The following is a 13,770-nucleotide window of genomic DNA, read 5'->3' as shown; positions in this document are numbered from 1 at the left end:
TCGGAAGTGCTGTCCTGGGTGTGCAGTTCAACACAATGTCCAGTAGATGGTGCTATTTATACACATATTACAGTAGGTCAAGCGATTGGGCGTAAAGTATTGTAATGGGAGTAATTGTATCAGTCTGGCCAAAAACAGCTTTTCTGTATCAAGTAAATCAGAAGAATTCAACATAGACCCAGAAATATCACTGTAACAAACTAACACAATTCTGGCATTTATTGTTTCCCTCCATAACAACCAGAAAGGATTCACACAACAGTATTATGCACTATTAATATTAATAAAACAATCTTCATAGTATCAATGCTAACTGAGACTTTTTTTCACAGTTTAGAAAATGAATAGTGTGATTGTGTAATTATGAAGTAAACTGGTATGTGTGCTATGCCTGCTGTCTGTTTAAAACACAAGACAAAATATTAGCCTCAGATGTCTGAAGGATTTGGAGGGGTTAGTGTGAACTTTAATCGTAATCGCTATTGACAACAGTGACTCTTCAGTTGAATAACTTAAATTTGAAAAAGTATGTCATGACAAACAGAAAAAAGACATTTATTTGCTGATATGTGAGCAATGCTTTAACCTACATAGCATCTGATCATTATTTGATTTTTTTTTAAAGCACACCTTTGATAAAACTATCAATTTCCTCAAAGTCAAGAACCAGTTTTAAGAATTTGAGGAACTAGCTAGGAGTCATTCATAGACACTTTGCCACTAGAAGGTTAAGCCCTGTGCTTTTTGGAGCGTCATTTAGCAGGCTCGCAGTGGTTTGGAAGTTCAAAGCCTCTGGGAATCGAGTTTTAAATGTAATCACGTTGTGTTTGTGTGGGCGTGCTTAGAAGTTGGCCCAGACAAGAGCTCCTAAAATGACTTCATGATCCAGTTTTACCCAGTAATACTGGCAACCAGATGGTTCCCGAGCAACCAATGATTATTTACCTCACAGACACTCCACTGATTATTTATCTCAGGCACTCCACTGATTATTTATTACATTACATTACATTACAGGCATTTGGCAGACGCTCTTATCCAGAGTGACGTACAGTTGATTAGACTAAGCAGGAGACAATCCTGGGAAGAGTCAGATTGCAAAGGTCAAACATAGTAAACGCACTCTCAGAAAAAGGTTTTACTGGGTCGGAACCTTATAGGTACATAACATTTTCCCTAGCTAGAAATGCACAATTCATTTGTACCTTTTTTTGTGTGTAAAAGGTACTTATTACCCAAATTTAGGATACATTTTGGAAAAGTACACTATCCGTTTATTTCAGAGTGTACAGGACATCATATTGCAAAATGCATCTATGTCAGCCCAGCCACTCTTGAAAGATGAACATCAAATTAACAATCAACAATAATAATGAAAAAAAGAAACCACTAAGAGGCACACTGACCCCCCCCACAGAGGAAGTAGACTGTAATATGCCGTAAGGAATTGACTTGTGGGGGCAAACGTCCCTTCATAGAAATAAGTGAGTCACCTTCAAATTGCACCCATACAAACCACGAGTGTTGCGTCAGGTCAGAAGTCAGGAACCAGTGTTGACATCTTCTGACACAAGTAATCTGGCAATCCCCCGTAGCCAAACAATTTCTGTCTAATAAGACAACAAATACGTTACAAATAATCGTTAACGTTCTATATTTGGGGAAAGGCAAAGAGGTGTTTGTACTTCTGTGATCACATGAGAACCGTGATTCCCACCCGTGCATGCAGGCACCAGAATCCAAACAGCAGCCTGTCCAAAGTCTCTTGCATCACCTCTCAAACATTCTCACTCAGATGTGGTTTAACACTCATACAGTTGACGGAACAGACTCTAACGACATCTTCATTCGAACCGCAGGTATGAAAATACACTCAAACAAAATCACATCAGCGAAGCCGTTGCTATGCTCTAGGACGACATATTTATTTTCCCCGTTCATGTTTGTTAACATTTCAATTAATATTACTTTTTTAATAGGCCCCTCTCGCTAGCTGATGCCGCCACATTTTCCCACCACGCCCAATACCCATAAAAACTAAATCCCACACAAAGGAGGTTGTATCAAAGAGCTTATATGTCCCACGGTCTCCGGGCGAAGTCTGGGTCTCCTAGCAACAGCGCACGTCTGCCTTCAGAACAGGACACCCCCGCCCGAAAATCAGCATCAATACCCGTCCTCGCCTCGCGTGATCAGTATCTGTGTAATGTCAGAGGTAAGAGAGGGAAAATAATATCGAGCTCGTAAAAAAAAATGTTATCCCAAAAACTATCGCACTTCTTCGCAACCGTCAGCTGTGTACGGCGGTTTGCCTTTCGCCACGCACGTGCGGCTTAGCTACAACGGCAGGAAAACGAGGCTTCTCCACAAATCAACACTTGCTGCTATACATCGAAAACACCGTAGCACTCTATCAGATCAACACGATTTTGTCAAGCCATTTTTCCTTTTCGTGTTATACGGCCGTTCGTCTAACCGCTATAAAGTGTTATGAATACATTTGACAAACATAATAATTGTAGCCAAAGTGCAAAACTGGATCAGATAATGGAGGGTGGAATTATTAACATGTAATTCTATTCAACCACATACTTAAAAAAATCCTGAGATCATTTTATTTTTTTATGTTTAAATTCCAAGCTTGTGGGAACTTTCTCTCCATGAACCACACTTTAGACAAACATCACTTCTGAGTTATTTTAAAACCTGATTCCATGCAGCCGTTTGATTTGCTTGAAGATCATATCGTTACATTACAGTGCGGACATCTGTCAAAGGAGGGTTCTATTGACTGCAGATGCTAGAATGACTCCAACTCCACCAACACCAATTTATCAAAAAAACTGTATTGTACATTCCCTCTGAAACAGTACATGGCACTGAGGGTACTAGTCTGAGTAATCATCCTTCATTCATGAAAATGAGAGCAGGGGAGGGAGGATGGGAGAGAAAGAGACAGAGAGAGCGACCTTAGACAATGACTCAAGTTTCCCAGCAAGGGTAAGGAGAGATAAATTTGGATGCCCTTGAAGACAGGAAGTGGGCTGCCCACTTCCTGCTTCCACAAACAAAAGATTCAAGGTCAGCTGAGCCAGTGCTGATCACATGATCCCAGACACAATGAGGTGGGAGGATGAAGTGGAGTGTTTGGGAGAAGAGTCTGCCATCAGTACATCCTCATATAAAGTGATAATCTTCCACTTTGTGGAGCGTCTTAACATGGAGCTAGAGTCTCCCAGCTGCCCGAAGAGCTGAAATTTCTACTTTTGGACAGGCAATTAAAAAAAAATGTTTTATTCAAGAGACATAAACCCTAAATGTAATAATGGCAAAAAGGTTTTAATTTAAAAAACGAGTTCAAATTCGCAAACTGAAAATTTTATTCCAGGTTCAAAATAGTAATTACAGGGTTGAAGTGAAGAGTATGAATTAGAAAGGACTCTTATTTTGGCAGCATCCTCTTTGGGACCCATGACCCTCTCATTATTGGCTTTAGTACAGACCCTTTTCTTATACTGCATGTACTGTATACACTCACAAAGCACTTTATTAGGAACATTTTTACTTAATCGCATGAATAAGTAGGTGTGATAATCTAATCAGCCAATTCTGTGGTAGCAGTGCAATGCATACAGTCATGTAGATACGGGCCAGGAGCTTCAGTTAATGCTCACATCAGCCATTAGGATGGTGAAGAAATGTGATCTAAGTGACTCTGACTGTGGAATGATTTTTGGTGGCAGACAGGGTGGTTTGGGTATCTAAAAAAAAAGCAGTTCTGCACACAGAAACGCCTCGTTAATGAGAGACGTCAGAGGAGAAGGGCCAGACTGGTCAAAGCTGACAGGAAGTCAAATAACCACACATTGCAACAGTGTTATGCAGAACAGCATCTCTGAACACACAATGCATCAAACCTCTTAGTGGATAGGCTACAGCAGTAGAAGTAAAAAAAAACTAATGTAATAAATACCTAATAAAAGTGTTCACAGAGTGTATATAAACAGCAAATGTCTTGAAATAGATCACAAAAAAGACGTAATTTCAGCTACATCATTTAATAAATGAACGTTCATTTGTTCCTTTTTTTGTTGTTTTTTTGTTTTTTTTTTACATGAACCATGTTCACAACATCTCTCTCCACAGCCTGTTTCACATGGACACAGAACAAACAATGGTGAAAAAGAACACAACATTAAAAACATGATAATAATAATAATAATAATCATAACAATGACAATTATAATAGTGCCATTTTTTTTTTAATCCCTTCCGATACCTGCTCCATGAGCCTTGCTCTCAGCCACGTCCCGGTGAAAGTGCTCCACGTGACGCAAAACAACGCCTTTTCAACCCTCAAATTCAGAGTGAAAACATCACAGACGCACACCGCTTTGGTAGAGGGAGGGGCTTGTCGAGGCTCGAAGGCGAACAGCACGCCGTGTTCGGATCGCCCCCACGCGGGGGGGGGGGGGGGGGGTCACGACCCGTTCCGGAGCCATCGAGACCCCCCCCCCCCCCCGGAGCTCCAGAACGCTCTAGAATAAATACTAAAATTCTGTCATAAATGTCCCTTTAAGGTTAAATTGCACACTGTAATACATTTCTTTTTTTGAATGATTATTCTCTCTCTGTTAAATGATTGCACAAATGGTGAGTCACCATACTCTGCACAGACAGCCTGGTTCCAGAGTGCAGGGTTTTTAGTTTTTTTTTTTTTTTTTTTTTTCCCAGACAGACGTACACCCGTAGCAGTGCCCAAGCCTTAGCAGGGCAAGCCGTTCAGCATCACGGACTTTAGCAACTGGTAGGTTGCCGGTTTGAATCACAGGTGGGACACAGCCGTCATACCCTTGTGTGTAACGGTACTTAAACCCGATTTGCTTCAGTAAATACTCAGGTTGCACAAATGGATTACACGTTCAAAGAAAACAATGGAAGGCGCGAAAATGCCTAAAATGTAACATATTCAGTCTGCCATCAACGTTCAGAGCAGCTAGCAAAGATTCTCAATTTTTAAACGAGATGGTCAGCTACTTCACTACTCACCCATACAAAAAGCACAGAGCGTCCGTTAACGGATCGTTCCTGGGCCACACCCTTCATTGATATTCACGGGGCGAGGAAACATAACATTCCAACTCCAGGAATGAACCCTTTCAAGAGTATGATTTTTGGAATGTTTTTTTTTTTTTTTTTTTTTCTCTCGCCCATTCAGTGTTCTAGAACTCCACTCCACCAGGAGTGATTGTTACATCAGCATTGGAATGCTCGGTCAAGAGCGAACATTCTAATCAAACAATTGTGATCCCCCACACCTTACAGGAACTTTCAGTCTCTATCACATGCAAATTCACCATCTGGTTTAGTCTCGAGAATCGAGGCGCTGCTCTGGACACTGGCACCGAAGAAAGGACAGAAAGGAAAACATTTTCTTCCCCACCACTCCATTTTTACACTTCTTTTCATATCACAATAAGAACTAAGCATCACATTTAGACTAGCTCTGCCACTACTCTCAAAAACACACAGAAAAGCACTTCACTAGGACTTAAATAGAGTGTAGAAAATGAACACTTGGGAAAGAAAAATAAGAATTTAAGGAGGAAGTCTTGCTTGGACTCCTATTGCCACTCTCCCCAACACAGAATTCAAAAGGTAGTTTATATTTAGGCCTATACATATGTTTGATTCCTTTAAAAAAAGTTAATGCAGGACTTCATGTGTACACATAAGAAAACGTATCATCTGTCGCTATAGATAAGCATATAGCTGGTTGTTTATAGTACTGGGAAAAGTTCAAAAATATTAATAAGAAAAATGTAACAAAGCAGGGACGATTTAGTGTGCAGCAGGGGCCATGTCTTACTTGCTTGCAATATTTAAGCACCTCATTGAAATCAGTTTGCGTTGGTGCTTCGTTTTTATTTTATTTTATTATATATATTTTTTTTATCTGTGGCAGATTTACCCCCACCCCTGACAACAGGTCTCTATGCAACCACCCCCACCCCACCCAACCCATGGCAACCACTTGTTTATGACATCAGCTGCCCCCCTCCCCCTCCAGCAGGAAAACAAAAAAAAGAACACAGAACAAGCCGACCAATCAAAAACCACTGACATCACAGAGGACCTGTGAGCTGTGGATGTGGACAAGCTACAATTTAGAGTGAAACTTATTATTACAAATTATAATCATCTTATTTTTCCCTTTTTTTTTTCTTTAGTTTTTTTTGGGGGTTTTTAAAATACACCCATTTTAAAGTTTTTAATCCCAAGCAAGCAAGAGACGGGGTATAAACGGTGACCTTTCGCGGAAGATTAAATAAAATAAATGTGCAGACAAAGACGATGACAAGAACAAGTGCTTACACAAACCCCAAAGCACGAGGGGGTTAATAATCATTAAAATAAAAAAACACACAAAACACATGAACTCTCACACCCACACACAAAAACAAAAGGAGAGACCACGTACTGAAAACAGGCCATAACGATACTGTTACAAGGCTGGGGTCAAAGGTCAACCCCACCGCCAATCCCCAGCCATGTCGGAGGCCATTGTTTTTTGCATATACCTGTCAATCACAGGGAGGCCACTCCCACGGTGAACGCACGCTCAAAGCCCTGCTTTACCGCACCGACGGAGACTTACTGGGGTCAGCGGAAGTTTACTCTCGTCCGAAACAGACTGCATTATACCTTGGCAAAAGCCTTTAAATGACAGTTAGTGCTGTCAAAGTGGCATCCCAACACAGGGGCAGCGGTCCAGAGAGCTGAAAAAACCATACGACCTCCAGCGAGACACACACACTCAACGACAACTAATGACCTTTCATACTCCCGACAGACAAAACCCCAGAGTTCCTTCTGAATGCATACACACTAAGTGCTGTTTGAGTCCGTCAGGCACGAGAGACTACTGCATGCATGTGTGTGCGCGTGTGTATGCGCGTATATGTAAGCAATGTTCGCGTAGGTGTGCTTTGCTTAAGTATGTGTATGCGCATATGTGCACACTTCTGCTTATCCAATAAGCTTTCACTGCTCAGCATCCTGGCCAATCACGGAGCTTGCTGTAACTAAGACGGGAGGCAAACAGCACCAGAACTCTTTCAGTTCTGCAGGGAGGGGGGGTCTAATACTCAGGTAACAGCTTTTAACCCCCTCAGCACGCACACACTCATGCACGCATGCACGCACTCACGGACGCACACACGCACGCACACAAACACACACGCACCAAGTCAAAGCAAATCTCGACAGACAGGAACAGCACGTGGAAAAAAAACTAAACTGGTATAAGTGTGCATGCGTGTAAAAGGGTGTGCAGGTAAGCAGTGTCAAATCCCGCCCAGGCTTTAACAACCGTTCTCTTCCTCCTCTTCCCTCCCTCCCTCCCTCCTTCCCCTCATTCTCTCCCAAGAACAGAAAGAAAGAGGGATGGCATGCTCCGTCTGGGCGTTGTGCCATCCGGCCCCCACCCCCAATCCAGTCTCCCACCGCCCATCTTCGCAAGAGGGCGTGGTCCTCGGGGCACTGGGCAAAGCCATTGGCTGTTTTTGTGAAAAGTGGGAGGGGGGTGGGAAGGGCTTTTGTTTGGGCTGTGGGTCTGTCTCTGTGCCCCCCCCCCCGTCCCCCTCCCTCCAGTCCTGCCCCCCATGCCCAGGGTCTCCAAACCGACAGGAGAAAGCAAACCAGCCAATCACGTCATCCGTATCCGTGTGTATATAGGTGGGTGGAGGTGCAGGCCCGGACACCGTCAAGAGGAAACGGGAGAGAGGGTACGCGTGGCACAAAAAAAGAAAACAAAAAAAAAATTAGGAAACAAATGGAATCGAATGGGGGAAGAAGGGACAACAAAATGGCGTCCGGACGCGTCCCCCCTGCGCCGCCCGCTCATACGATGGTCTCGTCCGCAGTCTTCTTCATCAGCTTGGTGGAGAGCAGGGAATGCTGGGTAGAGTGCACCCCCTTGGCGTCGGGAATGAGCAAGCGGACCTTCTGATTGGTTCGTCTCCACTCCGAGTACAGCTGACAGTGGTAGCGGAATGACACCTGCGGGGGGGGGGGCGCGGGGAGAGGGATCGTTACGGTCAGAAGGTCAGAAATACTCTATTCAATCATTCTTTGTGCACAGTTAGTCACAGATAGAGTCACAGATAGAGACAGAGATAGAGTCACAGATAGAGATAGTCACAGACAGAGCCACAGACAGAGCCACAGACAGAGTCACAGACAGAGTCACAGACAGAGTCACAGACAGAGTCACAGACAGAGTCACAGATAAGAGTCACAGATAAGAGTCACAGATAAGAGTCACAGATAAGAGTCACAGATAAGAGTCACAGATAGAGACACAGACAGAGCCACAGTTGGGGTTCTTGGTGTGGATGGGCCTCCAGGAGCGGGGCAGGAGGCCCCGGGGGACGCCGGGCTGGCTGGCTCACTCACCAGGGTCCAGAGGACGTAGATGGTGAAGAGGGCCCCGGTGAGGGCGATGAGCCCCACGGCCTCCAGGCGGCTGTTGAAGTGCAGGTGGTCCTGCGCGCCCCGCAGACACAGCCAGCCCGAGATGGCCGCCAGCGGCGTGATGAACAGGAAGCAGACCATGTCGCAGAACAGCGTGCGCTTCTCGTTCCGCGGGCCGGGGTCCCGCAGCCACTGAGGGGGAGGGGAGGGTCAGAGCGCCAAACGCCAATATACACACTCACCCCAAACGCCAATATACACACTCACCCCAAACACCAATATACACACTCACCCCAAACGTCTCTCACTCACTCACACTGTCACTGGCTCGAGTGATACTGTCGCTCACTCGCTGACACGCTGACACGCTGACACGCTGACACGCTGACACTCACACTCAGACACAGACACAGACACACTCACTCGCTCACACACGCACACACGCACACACACGCTCACACACTCTCACACTCTCACACTCTCACACTCTCACACTCTCACACTCTCACACTCACACACTCACACTCACACTCACACTCACACTCACACACACACACACACACACACACAGACACACGCACGCACGCACGCACGCACGCACGCACGCACGCACGCACGCACACGCACACGCACACACACGCTCACACACACTCACACTCACACTCCACACACACACACACACACACACACACACACACACACACACACACACACCTCAGTGAGGGGGCGGGGCCGGCGCTCCACAGTGAACTCGGTGTGGCAGAGCTCGCAGTAGCTGGTGTTGGAGGAGGAGAGCCACTTCTCCAGGCAGCTCTTGTGGACGGTGCCCAGGGTGCCGGTGCAGTCGCAGGGGGACAGCAGACCCTCCCCACTGGCGCCCTCGTGGCAGATCCGGCAGATGGGGCCGTCGCTGAAGCAGACAGGGGCACAGCGGTCAGCGGAACTGCGCCTCTGACTGAGGGTTCACGGGTTCAAATCCCGGGGGGGAGGGGAGGAGGGAGGGGCACAGCTGTTGTTTCGTTTTTATTTCTCCAAACAGACACTGAAATGGCTATTTTCCATTTATAAACATATCTTGATTATGGCTTATAAAATCCTGAAAGTACATATATTTGTTTGTGTGTATACTATATGTATGTGTGTGCATACTGTATGTGTGTGTATACTGTGTGTGTGTGCATACTGTATATATGTGTGCGTGCGTGTATACGGTATGTGAGTGTGTATGGGTGTTTACTGTACACGTGTATGAGTGTATGTATGTATGTGTGTGTACTGTACGTGTGTGTACGAGTGTATACTGTACGTGTGTACGTGAGAGTGTGTATGAGTGTATACTGTGTGTGTGTGTGTGCATGTGTATATACTGTACATGTGCATGTGAGTGTGTGTGTGTGTGTGTATGAGTGTATACTGTATATGTGTGTGTGAGTGTGTGTGTGCATGTGTATATACTGTACGTGTGCATGTGAGTGTGTGCAAGTGTATACTGTATGTGTGTACGTGAGAGTGCGTATGAGTGTATACTGTGTGCGTGTGTGTGTATGAGTGTATACTGTGTGTGTGTGTGCATGTGTATATACTGTACGTGTGTGCATGCGAGTGTGTGTGTGTGTGTGTGTGAGTGAGTGTGTGCATGTGTATATACTGTACGTGTGTATATGAGTGCGTGTGTGTGTGTATGAGTGTATACAGTATATGTGTGTGTGTGTGAGTGAGTGTATACTGTATATGTGTGTGTATACTGTACATGCGCGCGTTACCTCTGCGTTCCCAGGGCCTTGATGACGGTGGACAGCAGTCTGCCATCCTTGGCAGTGACCTGGGTGACGTACTGGGCCTGCCGTGTGTCCGACTCCTCCACGCTCTTGGACAGCTCAGCGTTCCCAGCGCAGTCACACAGAGAGCCCGGCAGGTGGCAGCACTCGCCCGTCGTCATGGCGAGGCCTGGTCCGGGCGGGGGGGGGGGGGGGGGGGGGGGAGGGGCGAGGCGGGGGGGCCGGGGGGCTGGGACGTGCACAGGGGCCGCTAGGGGCCCAGACACCACACCCTGGAAACTCTAATTTCGGTCAGGTGGGGCCCTGGGAGCAGACAATGAGAACGGATAGGCAAGGTCACAGGAAGCAAGGCCCGGATCTGTTCTCAGAATGGAAAATATATATATAATAATAACAATAATTATGCAATGAAAGACAAGAAGGAGTGACTTACCCAAGAGATATTTTTACTACGGTGCTGCGTATGTAAATCAGCACAGTAGTGACAATATCTCATGATAAGCCGCAAACCTTTTTTTAAATAACAGAACGGAGCGCTTCTGAAGCGTTTACGATATCTCCGTTACAGGGAATCGACCGAACCTAAACCAAAGCGGTTCGGTTAAGAGCGACTCATCGTGCAACAATGTCACTTCTTTGAATGTCTCTCAGCCAATCGCGGTGCGAGGTCGGAACTTATTGTGTAACTTACAAATAAAACCACAAACTTGGGAAATTACTGGGCTAACTGCAGATTAGATCGGATCGGACGAAAACAAGAATGAAACGGGACTTCCAGGAAGTGAGGCTGACGATGCTATCTGGAAGCATGGGGAGGAGGCATCGAGTGCAGGAAAGGAGGATACATTTCCCTGGGTATTGGGACGCACCACAAATCTAGGCCCCATTCCGTCACCAAACATAGTCACCGGCCGGCGTAGCCTCTCACGATTGGCTAATGGAAGGTGTCACAAGATGTGGCCTCACTTCCTGCCTGTATTATCGCACGACAGTTGACGTGCGAGGGGGAACATTTAACCAAGGTGACTCATGCATCAAGTACAAGGGCAGGCACTTGACACCATCACCAAAGGAAAAAAACTTTCCAAACAATGAATGTAATTAAAGGTGGCAGTAACACCTGACGTTCATATAATGAAACCACATGGAGTCATTAAATCCCGCTCCTCTTTTTTGGGGGGTCAGTCCACCTGGCCCAGGCCTGACGTCTCCCCCCTTAGCGCTGTCAGCGGCACCACATTCTGCAGTCAGGGTGCCAGCGGCAACATGCACGCCCGTGTGTCTCTTCTCCCGGGTCACTACGATGACAGCCGAGAGGTCGAAACAGAAATTTTTTTGAATTAAATTTGGCAGAGACATCTTATTCACTCCAAACAGCCGAGTGCCCTTCCTTCTGCTCTGACGCGGGAACTTAATTGGCACAGGGCACAGGATACAACGCTGCCCCTCCCCCGCTCCTATAACCGAATTAATCGCTTCAAAATTGAGAGATAAATATGAGAGTAGCGGAGAAAATGTAATATACTTAACGTTGTCCTGCTTTTTATCATTATTTATATTCCCTCCACCTAGATTTCCCTGAAGCAGGGGCAGAAACCAATGTGGGGGCAGCTGAGGAGATGTAATATACTTAACATTGTCCTGCTTTTTATCATTATTTAGATTCCCTCCACCTAGATTTCCCTGAAGTACAGGCAGTAACCAACGTGTGCAATAAATAAAACGTGCTCCGAACCTGCGCGACCCTTCTCTTTAAAAAAAAAAGAAAAAAAAGAAAAAGAGAGAAGAAGAAACGGTACAAACCATGCGTCAGGAAGCGGCCTGCGCTCGTCCCGATAACCCAGATACGGCGGGTCCGCTGGCTGAGTCACGGTTCACGCGCGGTAAAGCCAAACCGCGCGGGCTACAGCACCGGCGCGAACGCTCGCGCTTTGACTGCCTCCTTGGGTCAATCGGCAGTCTCCTCAAATGCAGTACTGTGCAAAAGTCTTAGGCAGCCAAAACTGAGAAATAATATATACACATATGTTTATATAAATACATACATTTAGTCTTCGATGTTTTTTTGTTTTTTTTTCTGCATTGGTGTATCAGTAGAAACGAGCCAATTTGAGTTGCCAAACTATTATATAGAAATATTAAAAGGGACTTTTTTTTGTATTTCATTAAATAAAATTAAAAAAGTATTATAACTTATTAAGGAATAGACCACTTTTCTGTCTGGGTTTACCTGGACAGCCAGAAGCAAGTGAGACATCCAAAGTCGGCAGAAGAACTGTGGTATGTACTGAAATATGTTTGGAATGACCTACCAGCCGATTTTCTCATAAAACTGCAAGACAGTGTACCCAAGAACCCATGAAGTTTTAAAGTGGTCACAACAAATATTGATATTGCACTTTTTTTAACTTTTCATTATTTTTGGAAACATCTTCGTTTTACAGATTTTTGTCCAAGACGTTTCCACAGTACTGTATAAGCTACATGTTAATATGTGACGCTTCATATTTCGACTACTTCTATTTGTAGCCATGTTAATTTGGAGATACAAGATGTATTTTATATTTCTTTGCATTGTATAGCCCATAGAACACTGGCAAGCTTTTAGAAGCATTGTGTGTAAGAAACCAGTTTTGCTGTTAAGTATTAAGCATCTTTCATAAATGTATGAATTTGGACAATCATTCATTTATAAATGTATTTATTTGGAAAATCTCATTATTAGCTGCAATGCCACAGGGTTGTCATCATCTGTAACAAATTATACCAAAAATATAAATAAAATAGTTAATTTATTTATAAATATTATATAATAACTGATATTCAGAATGTGGCTCTGAATGATGACAACCCTGTGGTATTGTATATCAAATAAATTCAATAATTCTTCAGATCTACATAATGTCCTACATTTTGTTTCCTAATTCAATCACAACCCCAAGATGACGTGATAACCATTTCGCAAATTGTAGCCTTCCATTTCCCTGCAAACATGCAGGCTGCACACTGCGTGGGAGTCGGATTTTAAACATGATTTTTGAACCATTATATTTAGGGGAATCTTTGCCCTTAGAATTTCCAGGGGGAAAAGGCAAAGGCTTTTCAAGGGATTTAAAAATCATGTTAACAGTGTAAATTCTGGACTTCGTGTGCAATGTTTTGAGTAACGTATGTATGCAAGTTTAATATTTCCAACTGATCTTTTCGCCCAAATCTTTCCATAAATGCCAGATACCATCGGCTCGCGCTGATGGGTAATACGCAAACTAACATTTATCTTGGGGGGGGGGATAAATCAAATTAAAATAATAAAATATCTTCTCGAAGTCGCTGATCCGCACCAACAGCACTCACTGCTGCATTAAAACGTGGCTTTAAAAAGCTGACGGATAGAAAACGCGCTTTAGAAAGCTGAAATGGAGCGTCGCAGATTATAGTGCCAATAAATAGTTACCCCATTCCAAACAACTCGTACAACATAACGCTTCCATCCTAAACTCATATAGGTGGCGGACTG

General features: G+C 44.7%; 2 protein-coding genes across 3 annotated transcripts in view; one reads left to right on the top strand and one right to left on the bottom strand.

The window, feature by feature from the left end:
* LOC133128033 (ras-related protein Rab-11B-like) overlaps positions 1-303 on the top strand; it is a 5,700-nt gene extending 5,397 nt beyond the window's left edge. The window contains exon 5 of the mRNA XM_061241251.1: positions 1-303. This exon is cut by the window's left edge and continues 397 nt beyond it. The gene's annotated coding sequence lies outside the window, so the exon portion shown is untranslated.
* Positions 304-7,660: 7,357 nt separating this feature from the next.
* Positions 7,661-10,427, bottom strand: LOC133129507 (E3 ubiquitin-protein ligase MARCHF2). Of its 2 annotated transcripts, none has more exons than XM_061243650.1 (4): positions 10,239-10,427; positions 9,190-9,430; positions 8,458-8,667; positions 7,661-8,061 (listed from the first exon to the last, which is right to left on the bottom strand). In XM_061243650.1, the coding sequence occupies exons 1-4, from the start codon at positions 10,412-10,414 to the stop codon at positions 7,903-7,905; spliced, it is 786 nt and encodes a 261-aa protein (XP_061099634.1). In that variant the 5' UTR covers positions 10,415-10,427; the 3' UTR covers positions 7,661-7,902. The 2 variants fall into 2 exon arrangements, with proteins under 2 accessions (XP_061099634.1, XP_061099635.1); XM_061243651.1 differs by having other exon boundaries at positions 9,190-9,385.
* Between the last annotated feature and the right edge of the window lie 3,343 nt (positions 10,428-13,770).

Source organism: Conger conger, chromosome 5 (assembly GCF_963514075.1).
Source record: "Conger conger chromosome 5, fConCon1.1, whole genome shotgun sequence".
NCBI classification, from domain to species: Eukaryota; Metazoa; Chordata; class Actinopteri; order Anguilliformes; family Congridae; genus Conger; species Conger conger.
Note: the sequence above shows the minus strand (reverse complement) of the source record. Positions and strands in the feature narration are given on the sequence as shown.

Coding starts and splice junctions, on each gene's coding strand:
- LOC133129507 (XM_061243650.1), bottom strand. CDS start 10,414: ATGACGACGGGCGAGTGCTGCCACCTGCCGGGCTCTCTGTGTGACTGC. Junction 8,668..9,189: donor GGCCCCGCCCCCTCACTGAG/GTGTGTGTGTGT, acceptor CCTCCCCCTCAG/TGGCTGCGGGACCCCGGCCC. Junction 8,062..8,457: donor TCTACGTCCTCTGGACCCTG/GTGAGTGAGCCA, acceptor CCCCCCCCGCAG/GTGTCATTCCGCTACCACTG.